Genomic DNA, 15,834 nt, shown 5'->3' with positions numbered 1-15,834 from the left:
GTGCTTGTTTTCTATCTAGAATCCTCCTCCATTTAAATAGCTGGTCACTTGGAGGATCAAAGTTGCTATTTTCAGTCACTTAATTTACAGTTAATCTCATTGTTGCTTGCCTGTTTAAGTCGAATTAGTTGTCTACTCTGTACCTAATGGCTAACAGGAAGGCTGACAGTAAGTCCTTGACTATATGTAATGCTACAGAAGGTGCATTTTGGAACTCTCATAAGGAGCAGTTTTAGCTAGTTTTCACATTTGTTTTTACAGAGTTGATATTCAAACTCATGTGACTTGATTAATGTCTGTATCAATCATTATTGTGCAGCTGAGGCTCAAGCATTGCTTTCCTCTCTCAGGAAACCAGATTAAAAACCCAATTTTTCACAGCACGTAACAGCAGTTTGGAACTTAAACTAGCAAGCTGACCACTTACATCTATAATGAATTATTAATGTCATGTACAAGCAGAGTTAACCAAAAACTTTCGCTGGACATGTGCTGTATCTGATCTGCTTCAGGAGAAGTCAGACTTAAAAAGAAGTACAAATTTTATTCAATTTTCCTCAAAAGTGCAGAACATTGCTAATAGGTGTCTGTGCCTCAGCTCCAACCAGGAGCCAAAGAACTTCTAGCGGGGCGTTTAGTTTAACAAATGGAAAAGTTTTTCCACAGCTCTTGACATTAACACCATCACCAAAGTATTCTAAGATAGGAAGCAAAGTCACCTACATGTCTAACACTATTTTTATTCACAGATTCAAAGAAGAATGCCTGCTCTGCTTTGAAACACCAGCAAACCCTGGACACAGTTTAAATATTGAATTTTTAGTACTCAACTTGAGATCTAAGCAGATCAGAATCACAGAATCCCAGGCTGGAAGAGACCTCAAGGATCATCTGGTTCAACCTTTCTTGGCAAAAGCACAGTTTAAAGAGGATGGCCCAGCACCCTGCCCAGCTGATAAACAGACAACTCAAAATTCAGTTCCTTTAATAAATAAAGACATCCCTTTAGATGTCAGCAGAAATTATTTTCTTTCTTCTAACGGCTCTGGAGCTGAGGAATGTACAAACTATGGGAATGTACAAACAGTGGGACAGTACTGCCTAACATTTCTGTAATGTAAGAAGTCAAACAAAACATTAGTTTTGAGATTTCAATGTCAGAAATGTATACTGATATGAAATCATGGTTCAAAAAGATCAATTAGACTAGAAGGTCACAAAAAAGCCTCTGCCACTCTCCTGAAACTTGCATCTGCTGAGGTTAAATTCAACTCTGTGAAATCCTCTGCTCTGGCACCAAGCGAATCAGTTGGCCTGCAAGATCAGACTGGGCAAGTAATTGAGCAATCTGCTTAAAGACATGGTTTTTATAACTTTTTCTTAATTAGACCCACTTTTCTAGTTTCCTGTTATGTGCCTCTGGTCACCTTTCAAGCTCCCTAATAAAGCTGACTGAAGGGACCAGCTCTGAACTCCAGTGAAGTAGCACACAACAGATAAGGTATTCAGAATTTTTCTGCTTCATATATTATGCAAATATAATTACAAATCTCAGTAAGACTATTACTGACACTATCTGAATGTTGTACAAACTAGCATCACACCATCAGATGCTTTCAGCCGAGAATTCTCATGACCATAAAATACAAATGATGTAGAAGCCTGCAGTATGAATCCCACACAAGCATGCATGTATTCCACACATGAGCTGCACTTTTACCTTACATGTACATTTGGTCTTCAGTAATTGCTGCACTTTGTTCAAGCAGACCAAGTTAGAGAGAATTTCAGTCATAACAGAACCCAAGCACTCCATCAGGACTGTGTCAAAATTTCTAACAGGATACAAGAAAAGAAGTTTCAATCCCAGTTCAAAATACTCTGTTTTCATGTGGCAACAGGAATTACCTGATTTTTCAGAACATCTCTATTATTTCATCCCTCTCTATATATATAAAACAGAGGTATCAGAAGATTTTTTTATGCTGCTAATAAAATTCTATGCACATTTTAAATTGCACTGATCTGGACTAGGCAATTGGGTAGTAGTAACAGAGACAAAATATGTTTGTGAAATGCTTATCGATCAGAATTGCACAAGCCCAGCCAAAATGTTATACACCACTTTCTAAGCCACAGAAATCAGTATCTGCAACAGGAAGACATACACTCAAAGTTAAAGTGGAAAATCTGGGGTTTCAACATGATATCCTCCAAAATGTTTCAGCATGTTGGAGGTTTCATGTTAGTTTCATCAAGACAATGAATGATACATACATTCAGTTCATGGAAACTAGGAGGAAGAAATACATTGAGGCAGACACAGTTTTGGCAGGCAGCAACATAGAAGAATTATGGCAACACATTCCTAAGATAAGTAGGGAAATCAGCATGCTAGTTTGCATTCATGTAGATACGGGCAAAGTAGGTAAGTTGCTAACTCATTCCAAAATTATGGGACAGAAATCTGGGGTGTTGGCATATTCATAGGAAAAGCAGGAAAATGACAGAACAAGCATGATGGGCTAATAGCACTCCTATCTCCCCAGGGAAACTGGGCAGCTTCCTTGCACGTCTGTGTTTCTAATGAAGCTGGCAAATTGTTGATGACATATTCTGCAATTTACCTTTGGCAAGTTAAGGTCAGACATCATTGTTTATCAGTTTTCCTTAATTGGAATTATCTGTGAGAAGGGATACAAAGATGTAGTTCCGAGTCAGACACCACAGCACAGAAATGCTGCATCTTTGCACAGAATCATTATGGTTGCAAGGGACCTCTGGAGATCATCCAGTCCAACCCCTTTCAAGGCAGGGGCACCTTGAGCAGGTTACACAGGAACACGTCCAGGTGGCATCTGAATGTATCATTCACAACTCTTCCTAAGCATCTTGCCCTCAAAAGCAATCACTCTGGGAGCAAAATGTGAATTCCTGTTCACGCACAATTCATGAGGATCAGCTAACTTTTGCCACAGTATTAGGAATAGAGACAAATTCCCACATGAAAATGTTTTGAGGGTCTTTTTTCCACATGAAGAGTGCCACTGAAAGAACAAATGTCAGTACTAGTAAAGGTGTTGGGAAGGAACTGACTAAAAGAGAGAAGACAACAGGTAGTGCTGACAGAGGAAATAAAAATCACAGGAAGATCATTAGTGGTAATCCTCCAGGGTTAGTTTTGAAAGATTTAACATTTTAGTTATTAACCTGGGCACAAAAATAAATGCATATTAAAAAAATTTGTAGACACCACAAAGCTGGAAAGCAGCAGGAACAGCAGGGAACACTGGAATATCAGACCTACAGAAACAGCTAAACTGAAGACTATAACAACAGAAACTGGATTAAATCTAACTATAAATATTTGCCTACTGAGTGTAACAGCAGACATTTCACCTATACACTAAGAGCTTATCAACTTTAAATGACAGAAGGAACTGGGTACACCAAATACTTTTATTAAACCTGTACCCTTTCAGTGTGATGGAAGCATGGCTCTTGGTTTTATTGGTAGAAATATTCTAGCAGAGAGAAACCGCAGCTAGAATACATTTCTGCCTAAAATGTAATCTGGACTATCATTTACAGTCCTTGTCATTAAAGTTTCTGAAAGCTTAAAGTTGTCTGACAACCGTAAGAGTGAAGAACAGCTTTTAGAATAGCCACAACCAAGCCTGGCATAAAACACTAAAAACTGTGATCTGTAAAAGAAATCCCTTCAATTTTAATTTATACATAAGAAGCTTCAATCAGCCAACATCTGCCAAAACATAACTGTAGCTCCAATAGTACAAAATAAACCAAAACCAAATAGTCATTATGGTACAGAAATTTAGTTCTTTTTCATCACTACTAAACCCTTCAGAGCTAGATTCACACGTAAATAAAGAAATATTATCTTTCCAATTCTTCTATTTTGCAACACTTTCCCATGATCAAAACCAATCTCTGAATTAGAACATATGTGGATTTCTTATCTTGCCTTATTTATTGCAGTCCCAAAACCTATCAGCCTTTCCAGAACTACTAATAACCTAAAAGTTCCACTTACTCTCAGCTATAGCATGGCTGTTACTACACCTATGAAGTCAGAGACAAAATTAACCAGGACTGAAACTCCATAGCTCTATTATGCTGCTATAAAAATGAAAACATATCCACCATATGAAATTACACAGTGTTTATTTTTCAATACACCTGTATGCCACTTTCTTCATACAATAATGAGGCTACGATCAGCTACCTTCTGATCCCAGACACAGGGTGTGAAACTCCCATCCACCTCAAGGGGATGCCCAGCTCACCATATCTACTTACGTCTCAAGAATCACTATCAGACAATTCTGAGCTCTTGCTTTTCTGGTTTTTGTAAAGCTCCTGCAGATTCTGCTTATCACTGTGTAGGCTGTGTGGCACCCTGTAATAAAGTTACCTCTTCTCAATCACTACGATAGCCCTTCACCCATTAGCATACAGCTGCAGACTTCAGAAAGATTCTGGTGTACCAGACTAGTCAGTATGGAAGTAGTTCTGGTAACAAGTTATCTTTTGCTAAGCAAAAACACTGCAGCATATACAAGTATATTAAAAATGAAGTGTGCTTGTATAAATACAGCATACCAAAATATTCGTATGTAAAATTAGCATTAGTCTGTGCTACCTTTGGCATCTGAGGAAGATTGTAAGAGTATGTTCTTTCTAGAAGATCACTGTGCTAGAGATCAAAACTGCACTTTCATGCTTTTAACACAGGAGTATTCTATAGGTTTTTTAAGCAATTCTTCATATAAAACAATAGCTCTATTTAATAGATTGGCCCTTATGTTTAAATCACACAAACAAAATAAGAATTTGAAGGAAAATATGAAAACAATGCCCTAATTCTTACAAAACAGAAGTGAAGAATAAAAAATGTATCATCCCATCACATAAACCATTCAGAATGTGTTTGGGTAGGTTCAACCTGTGATCAAATCTTGATTCCAACCAGAAACCAAGGAAACACATGGGAATACGCTGGACCAAGTTTGAAGTGTATGTCTACAGTTGCGCTACTATACCATGCAACAACAGACATGGGACATCAGAAGTTTGATAGGTGGTTTTTGCTTTCATTGTTGTTAGAAAACAAACAAACCATATTGTCAAGCATGATCCAGATACAATAAGCACTGGAACATCTGCCTCAAACTAGTGGCAGCAGCAGACTGAGGAACCATAGCCAGAGGCTATAAAGGAGGAAATACATTTGGTCTAAATGCCCCCCAGTAGCAGCAGTACCTGCAGTAGCTTGGCAGAAAAACATCTCAGAACTTTAAAAAGAGTAAGAAAAAATAAAGAGTGCATCTGCTCAAACACACTACAACTACACTTGCTAAGAATAAGGGACAGAGAGAAGTCTTTGTACTCAAGCTGCATACGTAACACACTTTTTTCTGTTAACATAAAGCACGTGGTGTCCCTGCCTGTGGCAGAGGGTTGGAACTAGATCATCTAGTCCCTTCTAGCCCAAACAGTTCTATGATTCTACAAGGCACATTTGCTTAAAAATAAATTAAATACATATTTTAAATCTCAGATAGGAACTTAAGGCTTGAATTTTCAGCTCTTAAAACTTAAGCAGAACCCTGGAAGAGCTGAACTTGCAGAAAAAGTAAATTCCTTTCTGTGCTAAAAGTTCAAATATCCTATGCAAGGAAGACAGAACTTTGCTACTGTTATACCAGATCAGATTTTAGCCCTTCCTTCCATTTGCATTCTCTTCTGGCCAGAATTTTCTCTTTTGTACCTTTCTAATGCCCTTTTCCTGGACTTTACACCCTGTATCTGATTAAAAATGACTGAGTTACAGTGGCAGCAATATCATTGCTTCCTGCTGCACAAGGAGTTGCTAAAGGCTGACCCCCAATAGCTAATAAAGAAAAGCTGAACAGCATAAACATCACAGCACCTGAGTCAATAAGATTTTAATACAACTTTTCAGATAAAGCTTCACAAGGTCTTGCTTCCCTGACCCCAACCACAAAGCCTTCCATAACTGAACCAAGCATGACCTTACGTAAGCATCTGCTTTGTAAGCAGTATTTTAATTTGCAGGATGTTAAGTGACCTATTTTTTTCTCATGTAAGAAGTTAAAACCTAGTAATATTTTGCTGATGTTAAAAAGGAACATGAGGTAGGCTCTTCTAACAATACAAACAGCTCTTCTGGAAGTGTAACAGGTAAATGCTTACCCCAGAACAGCTTCAATGGAGACAAAGGTTATTTGCAGTGATACTTGCTTAACTGCCCTTTCTAGAATCAGATTCTTGCACTGATATCTTATATAACTAAGATATCTTGCAAGCATATCTTCATTTACCATGCAGAAAAAAGAAGTATTCCTTTTAGTGGTTGGGGCAACAGCAATTTAATTCAGAGATTCAAACATCAAATTTCTACTTGTCAGATTTGGAAGTTCAGATAGCAAAGACATTCTCACTCCTAATCCATCAAATACTCACCGAGAAGAATGCTCTAGCAAGGAACTAGGTAAAAGGCAACAGTTTAAAACAGTTATTATAATGTATTCAAGCATCTCATTGTTACAGTTTTATACTACCACCACAAGAATATCAAACGATAAAGCCAGGTTATTATTGCTTATTTAGACAATGACAGATCTACATAAGACTCAAATGCAGAAGACCGTAACATATTTGTCCTGTACCGCTGATCTCATCTAACAATGCAAAACCAATTGTATTTCCAATAAAAAGAAAGCAGCAAAGGGTCCATAATAATTGATAAAATAAAGGCATTCTGAGGAGGAACCTGAGAAACACACAGTGTATTAATAACCGAAAATCTAAAGACACTATGAAAGGAGGTAGGTATGAAATAAATATCGTGTTCCCAAAGAGATAAAAATATGGAAAGCCTGCAGACTACTGAACATGAGGCAGTTCAGCCTCCATCTAATGTAACAAAAAAATTGAGAAAATGACAACCCCATCACAAAACTTTCATCCTTATTTCTGCCTGCATCAACCCTGAACTTTCCCAAGGAGTACAAACTGACTGCAAGGGTTAATTACCAACTCTATGCTTATCCACCAAACAATGAGGTAGTTACACTCTCAGAACCACAGTTTCCAGGACTGAGATCTCAGAAACAGGAAAATGTTTTTGTCCTACTTTCCTCATGTTGATTTTGGGTATCAAAGAGAGCGGTTGGAGAAAATATTTCCAGGTCTGAAATAATCAGAAAAGAATGAGTGTAAAATTATAGCTTGACTCACATAAAAAACAGCTTGCAAATGGGAATGGTTTCTCTTCAAAATAAGTTCCTAGATTCTGAAAGCTTCTCCAAGTTCATATGACACTTATAGAGATCTCACATCAGAGCCATGACAGTTCTAACATGGACTTCTTTTTTCCTGCGAACACCACTGAAGTCAAATGAATCTTTATGTCTCTTGGAAAATTCCATCACATTTAGCATCCACTGAGCCTTGCTATAAACATTATTACTTGGAAGGCAAGAGCAAGGGGTTTTTATATAAAACTTCTGGCATTAAGAATTTTCCCATTAAGGCACAAGGCTATAAAGGACCCTTTCCAATCAAACTTCATTTCTTGTCTGCCTCTCTCATTTTCACTTTTAGGAGGGTTTACATACTTCTGTTTCATGACAACCATATGCAGTTCCTACTTAAACAGGATTACATACCATCTGACAGAGTGCTCACATCCATCTGCTTTTCAAACAACTGCACATGGAAGATATACCCATCATAACATAAAAACCAATCATATGCAGAAAAAAGCTCTCCATCTACACATTCTTCCTTTTCCTAGGAGTCTTCTCATAACTGTGTAATTGTCCCAGCTGATGGACTGCTGGGGACTCACCAGAAAGAACAGAGGGTGCACTCCTTGTCTTGGTGGCCTTCCTCAATTGACAAGAATCAAGAATTTCCTTCCTTAGGAGGTAGGTATCTGACAGGAAAGGGAAGAGTTTATTCCTGAGGGTATTGTGGCTAACTACATTTTAGTTACCCATCTATAACCCCATCTGCATCTGGTATCCCTTTTTCTTTAAGAGTTGAATAAATAAGCAGGTATCTCAGGCATCACTCAATGGATGTAGGGGAAAAAACAGGCAGAATATGATGAATGTGGTAGAAAGACCACGTTAAATCTATTTGGGTGGTGAGGCCCTGGCACAGGTTGCTCAGGAAAGCCATGACTGCCCCATCCCTGGCAGTGTTCAAGGCCGGGTTGGAGGTGACTTTGAGCAACCTGGTCTAGTTGAAGGTGCTCCCTACCAGTGGTAGGAAGGCTGAACTGGATCATCTCTGAGGTCCCTTCCAGCCCAAACCATTCTGTAATCCTATTCTTCTCAATCAGACTAGGAAATTGACCCAGGTTAGTTAAAATGTAAAGTTACTTTTAACTTGGACTGTTGTCCTTGTTCAGTTCACTGCACAGCCCCACCAACCTTTGCTTCAGCAGGGCAGAAGGGATGTTTGGAGCTTGTGGCTTTAGGAGAGAGGAACAATGGGAGAAAAAAGGCCGAAAGATACATTTGTAAAAGCACCTCTGCTGAAAGGACTACTCAAGGCTACTATGGTTTAAGGCGCTGGAGTTAGGGTTTCTGAATTCCTTCTGCTTGAATAACACAGTGTATAGGTCTATGCTAGCTCAGTCACCCATTGCACAGCTTCCACTTAAATTAACAACCCCACTAGACACAATACTGCCTAGAAAAAGAAACCATCTGCCTTCTACATGATAGCCCAGCCGCTGTGATCCACTAGCTCTTGCTATTCCAAGCATATATGGGTCTTCCATTTTAAAATACTTCTAGGTCATTGCAGGCTCCTTTCAAAATCCTACAACAAATTGTAATCAAATAGCATTAACCTCATAGAATCCTCACTGCAGGTCAGATGCAGCCCTAAGGGGGTACTATGGGAGCATCTGCCAGCATTTGTAACACACAGGCTTCACAGGGCAAAATGAAAGCCCAGGGTCTGGAAAGATGACCTTTGTTCCAGTCTCTCCTCACTGGAAAAATGGAGAGGAAACAGAGCCTGAGCTCACAGAGCTCTTCTACCTCTGTAAAGGAATACCTCGTAAAGAAGCACTCACCAAATACTCACTAAAATAACTTTCTGTCCCACAGTTTTCCATGTAAAACTAAACCATGCAACATGTCAAACCAATACATTTTCAGTAGACTATCAAAATAATCTGATGTTATTTTTCCTTATTTTTCTAGCCCTGTTTCCTTCATTCTCAGCACTTTGTGAGGACATCCTCATGTGTGTGTTCGACATTATGTCTGTTGCAAAGTTTGGTAAACATTTAAAGTACGTTGTTGCTTTCTTTCAAACCCACAATTACAGTTCACTTTACCAAAGGCCAGAGCACTTGGCTCATCCTTGTGCCAACTCAACTCAGACATACCGCGCAACGGAGCTAACTCCCTAGATGGGCCTTCCACCCCCAAATTTTCCACTTAAGCAAATTAATGATCAGGAAAGATGGGATACACCCAGAAGACAGAAAACCACTTATTCAGCAAGTCAAAAATGGATACGTTGGCACTGAAACTTATAGTTGAAAGTGAAACGGATCCTACAAAGAATCATGGATTTCAGCTGCCTGCTAACTGCAGTAAATATTTCAGGGCTGTCCCTAAGATGATTTTTACTGAGGACAAATGGTACCTTCTTCTTACAAGCAAAGAGGTTGGCTTGACAGGGAATAGACAAGTCTTTTATCCCTCTAACAGATTTATTCCCTTATGTTCAATATTTCTCAGAAAGGATGTCACTTCCACAGAGAATTCTGCTGCTCTACATTTTAAGAGCTCAAATGTTCCAGTGAAGCCCAACTTCAATTTCAGAAGTCGATGAAGGAAGTGGAAATAGAAAAGCGAAAGAAAAAAATACATCTGGTGGTGTAGAATGCTAACACCCTTCAGACTAAAAGACAGCGGCAGCTAGAAACCCAGAAGCACAGCGTTCAAGCCAACAGTCATCTTGCATACCTTCTGTCAGTAGGTGTGTTTCTGCTTTGCATGCCTATCTTTTCACATGCAAAAGACAACATCTGAAATGTAGGTAACTTGAGAGCTTGCCCTGTAGCCTTAAGTATCCTCCCATAAACTTAACCAACAAAAATAATAATTAACATAGGTGTTTCATAATCCTTCCAAAATATTTTCTTAGTAAGAAGGTAAGTGAGGATTGTTTTACCATTCAATAGAATTTTACATTTTATGTTTAAAGTGGGTGTGCGCCAATATATGAAACTTATTTTAAATGAATATTTTTGCAGTGGTCTGGAGGACCATGAGCCTAAATCCTGGACACTGCAAATTCACTCTGCACTGAAGCACTGTGCAGCCCTGCTCAGAACAAATAGACGGAGGAAAGAAAGTCAAGATGAAAATGACTTAAGCACATTAACACTTATAATTCTGCACTATTCAAAAAACTGGAATGTCTCAAATTAAATTTAGGGCAGAGACAGACTTAGCTGCAGCCTTACTAATGCACAGGCTGCCTCAGAAGCCAGCACAAAAGGCAGCAGCAGAGACACAATGCGCAATGCCACCCCGGCACACTCACTGTGCCCATGCCCAGTACGAGCAGGGGGTGGCGGGGGCAGGTGCTTCTTCTGCAGTCTCAGGGGACATTTCTTCCAGTGGCAACCAGACCTGCTGAGATCTTTTTACTTACAAGGATTTAGACAAAACCAAGCATTTCAAACCTCAATTTCCACCTCACATAAAATGGAGAAAAAACCTGGCTCACCAGTAAGATAATTAAGTAGTTAATCTCCATGTAGGCAAACCAAATTTTACCTGTTTGAGGCACGGCAACACACATAATAAAGTGCAGGTACCCAGCTTAAGCCTATAAGAGCTCTCCTCTAGTCCACACCAGGATATTTGATAATGCATGCAAATATAAGCTTTCAACATATGCCATAAGGAATTAAGTAACAATACAACCTTGAAACTGAAATTAATGTTAATGTATGTATAGGCTTTTGTTAGGAGAAAAAAACCAAATCCAAACCAAAGCCAGGTTGCTACAAATCCATAAAACGAAAACACAGATTGATGTTAATTCCTAATAAATGTAAAGCCTTACCCTGTATGATACTACAGTTTGCAAAAAACTGGCACAAGACAATATTTAACCTTGGCCTACAAGTAAGGAGCACTTCATTAGTACAGATTTAAGCTGAAAGAATAAGTGAAAGCTTTATGAGACTCCCAAGGAAGTAATGCATTTGTGAGATGTACAGCTGTATTTTCTTCCTCATTCTGAACTGCTGCACATCTGCTTAACATAGATGAAGTTCTCTTTCTAAAGCCAGTCTTGGAGGTGCCAATGTCATTTGGTAATGCCAGTGCTGGTGCATTTATAACAACAGCAAAAGCTAAAATACACGTTAAAGAAAATGCCATTTTATAAACATTCTGAGCCATAATTTGTCAGATAAAACACATCATATTCACAGAAATTAATTGATAAGAACTGAACAGTTAAAGTTTAATGTTCTGATTGATGTTATCTCAAAATATTACATTGCATTTATTTCTACTATAAAAGTGGATTAAAACCAGGGGAAAAATTAATCCTAAACCCAGTAGTCCTGATGTTATTTTCAGCTAGCAACTTCTCTCTTGCTTCAATTCAGGAGGTTCAGCATACAGCTTCAAAAACAATTTCTCTGCACAGTTCTACTTCCCACTATAAATTCATCCTGTAGCCCCACAATGCTACTGAAGAAATGGCATTCAAATTTGGAACTCCTAAACCTGAAACACAGCCATAGCAATTTCGTTTAACACACGCTGAAGTTGCTTGTATTTGATGTTTCGCAGCCTTGGCCAATATACTTCTTCTTTCCTAAAGTGACTTGCATTTGACATGGCAGTGGTCTGCACACGAACTACAACTGCAATCAGTACCAGTCCCAATCAAAACTAACTGACAACAAAAAAAGTGGTCAGTGATAGAAGAGAGCAAGAGGAATGACACACTTAGAATAGAAATACCAATTTCTGAAGGTACAAAACCATTCTGAGAAAAAGCAAATTATTGACAAAATACAACACTTTGTATGGTTAATGTGAAAGTCTACTGTGAAAGAACTGGGGCACTAAAAAGAAACCAAACCAAAAAATCTGCTATCTCCTTGTATGAAAAAAGCCCCTTGAGCACAACATACCTAAAGCATGTTTTTAGTTCACTATCCAGAACTCTGACCAAATCCTGACACGTACTGGCTACTCATCTGAAATGTCACTACTACAGCTGTTACATTATCCATCTCTTAGTATCCATCTCTCCTCCTGTGTTCTCCACTGTGTACAACACACTCCCAGAAAGGATGCGGCCACCATGGTTATATATACAGGAAAAGTGCATTAGTGGCATTTAGACTATGTTTTTCTTTTCCATTCTTTTGCTGTACCAGTTGCAAGCATCCTAATAAACCTAACAGTGGAACGGGGTCTTATGTCAAAGGCTGACCATTTAACATACACTCTTTTCAGTTTCAATCTTTGCAAAACACCCCCTTATAAACGGCATTGTATTGGAGAACTGCTTATGATAAAATGCCAAAGTAGCATTTAGAGCTTTATCAACATTGGAACCTCACTGGTAAAGCCACAAATCTATCAACAAAGGACCTGGGAACGTATAGGGGCTTTTTAACATTCATAGGAACATGGAAGCATAATAATTAGTACGATATTTTGAACTGCAATGTCACTTCATTTTCACCCAAAATTTTGCACCACCTATTTCCTCTTGGGGACACTAACTATTTGAGGATGCAGACATGACATCTGCTGTGTATCACATGCTAGCAGTGCTGGATTACACAGATTTTGATCTGTTTGGAGGAACAAGTGGGCATCTGTTCTTCTAGGAAGAGTTACTACCCTATATGCAGACTCACTGGGTAAAATACAGCAGTTTATGTAGTACCTGAAGTGCTCTCTGCCTGGTAACAGGAGATATCACCTCAACACAAGTCCATTTTGAAAGTTAGATCCCAACTGAACTGAATACAAAAGCCTTTCACATCAGGTCCTAAGCAAACAAGGAGTTTCTCAGAAATTACACAGCTGAAGTCTTAGAAATTCAAGCAACACTCTGCTTGGGTTTTTCCACAAAGCGTTATCACAGAGAGCTCTTTTGGGGCAGGTAGACACAATTCTTCAAAAACACTTCAAAATATTCCGGAAGAGCAATTTGCAGCTTAGCACCACCCCACTTGAAGCACTCATAGCAACAGCTCTTCCATGAAAAACCACAATCTCAAAGGAAACAAAACACAACCCAGTAACAAACCAAAACAAATCACAGCACACCTTTTGGACAAAAAAAAATCCAACACCCTTTTCGGGAAGGAAGCAGCCAAGTGGGCACAGTACAAGAAGGAATGGCCAGTATAGATGCTAATAATGAATGGACATATTAAACCAGTTCATGATACCAACATCAGGATTCAGCTTAAACAGCTGGGAGATTTCCTCCTGATTTCTGTCAGAGCAAAGTACATCTATTGAGAGCACTTGAAAATTCTGCCTCTTGTAAGGTAATCTTTTCCTCTGCACACAAGACTACCAGGGAATTCAGTAGAGAATGACACAATGAAGAAAAGTGGACACTAGGTTTGTGGAAAAAAAAAACAAAACAAACAAACAATCATGGCCTTCAAAAAAGCCAGACACAATTGACTTAATATTTTTCTTTGAACAGAATAGATATGTATTTTTTCAGATACTGCGGTATAAAGTACCACAATTTAAGTATTTCCATTTACTTAGCAAAACACCCTCACTTCATTTTAAAGATGACTTCATCAAATCCAAAAGAAAATGGTGAAAAAAATCCAGAGCAGACCACACATGGGTCTATTTTCAACTTCCATATAGACTGAACAAATTAAGACACAGAATCTGACCTTTCAATAAACCTGTTCAATGTTGATCATGTTTCACAGACAGGTTTCCAGGTTAACTGTTATAAATTATGGATCATTAACTTTGAAGCACACCCATGTGCAAGATTCATCAGATGTATCTGGATACTCATTCATGTCTTTGACCACCTGATACAAGGTTAGCAACAGTTCTCAATATCCACAAGATATAGGCAGGTCAGTTCTATCGTGCTTATTATTACAGCAAATACTTGTTACTAGCTTAAACTCTTTAACATTCACTCCATCAAGTAACATCTCATAACTCCAACAGGAATTTGGAGCTCAAATTACTTACCTATGAACGTAATGCAACTGATGAACGGAATCAATAGCTATCACCATTTCAGCCAAATAAAAACGAGCCATGTCTTCAGGTAGTCTGTCCTCAAACTTGCTGAGCAACGTAAGCAGGTCTCCTCCAACATAGTAATCCATAACCAGGTACTATGGAGTGACAATTATAAGAAAACAAAGAGGAAGGGGAGGAGGAGATACAAAACAGTTTTTACTTTTTCACTCTAATTAAAGCATAAAAATTAATTTATTGTAAAAATTATTATGGTCATTAAAGAAAGCTAACCAAAGATGCTTAATTGTTCTGAAAACAGTAGCTGGCTCAGCCTCAATTCAGTATTTAACCTACTTGAATATGTTTCATATTTATACCTCTCCAAATACAGTAAACCTTGTGACAAAATTGTATCCGCTTCACCCACTGTCCCATCATCAAACAAAGAATATTTAGATACTCTGGATTCCCTTATAAAAGCAATACATTCTGACAGAATTGCAAAAGGAGTAAAAGATTAAAGCACAGACCTATAAAAATGAAACCAATTGTGTTAAGCTGGGATCTCATTTAAGGGCCCTAATGTTCCAGGCTTCCCATTCCCTATTTTCCTACCATCTTCTTTTCCCATTAAACTGATTATTTTGAAGTGTAAATTTTTTATACTACTAGATGAAGGCAAAGATTGAGAACGTTCCAGTGGCTCACAGTCCAATTCCAGATACTGTTGACATTGCCAACCTACAATGGAAGGTGTCACCTTCTCTAATTGATATGATGGAGAAAAATATGTTTTATTTCTGACTTATTAATGAAACATAAACCCTGCTTGCCACTGAATCAGGTGCAAAGGCTTTAAAGAGATCAGAACTCATCTCCATTTTCCTGTATTATGACAAAAAGAAATGCCACTTTCTGTAGAGACATGGTCAAAATGACCAGGGAAAGAAAAGTGTGAAACTCTTTTGAGCTTAGTTTCGGTTGTTTTAATTGTAGAACAGCAACTGGAAGGGCAAATGGGGTAAAGAAAAAAGAACTGAACTAATTATAACTAACAAACTAATTATAAGCAATCTCATTTATTACCCATTGCTATGACATTACTTTCAAACATCACTTTGGACAGACTAATTAGAATAACTTCCTACTACAATATATAGGACCTGAAAACTTTTGCGTAGAGCTCCAAGCTCTGCTTCCAGGAAGGCAGCATATATCCACATCTGAAGCAGTGACTCTTAGCAGTAGTGTACAATGAATGACAAGTAACAAAAAATATCAAAGATGCAATAAATGTATATCCCAATTTGATTCTTTACCATTTTGGTAAAGCAACTTTAAGAGACTTTTTGTATTTACTTCTCCTCATTTACTTAAGTCCTTCCCATCTTCAGGAAAAGAAATTAAAATAGATGGAAAAAATTCTGCAAGATTCTACCAGCTGTAAGATGTGGGTCAAGCAGAAATCTCACCTCTGCTTTTTTTCCCTTATACTTTCCATAATGATAAAGGTGATGAACAAACAATTCAACAA

The 15,834-nt window shown here is 38.2% G+C and overlaps 1 protein-coding gene across 4 annotated transcripts in view; it reads right to left on the bottom strand.

The window, feature by feature from the left end:
* The window catches only part of CDC42BPA (CDC42 binding protein kinase alpha), a gene marked incomplete at its 3' end in the record, with an annotated part of 176,465 nt that overhangs the window by 87,947 nt on the left and 72,684 nt on the right, over positions 1–15,834 (bottom strand). For all 4 annotated transcript variants that reach the window (XM_080616966.1, XM_080616967.1, XM_080616968.1 and 1 more), the window contains exon 5: positions 14,307–14,455. In XM_080616966.1, the coding sequence (XP_080473092.1) occupies positions 14,307–14,455 (149 nt within the window). The remainder of the gene's footprint in view (positions 1–14,306; positions 14,456–15,834) is intronic.

This window comes from Psittacula echo (genome assembly GCF_963264785.1).
Source record: "Psittacula echo genome assembly, chromosome: 4".
NCBI lineage: Eukaryota > Metazoa > Chordata > Aves > Psittaciformes > Psittacidae > Psittacula > Psittacula echo.
This window is presented reverse-complemented; position numbering and strand designations above follow the sequence as displayed.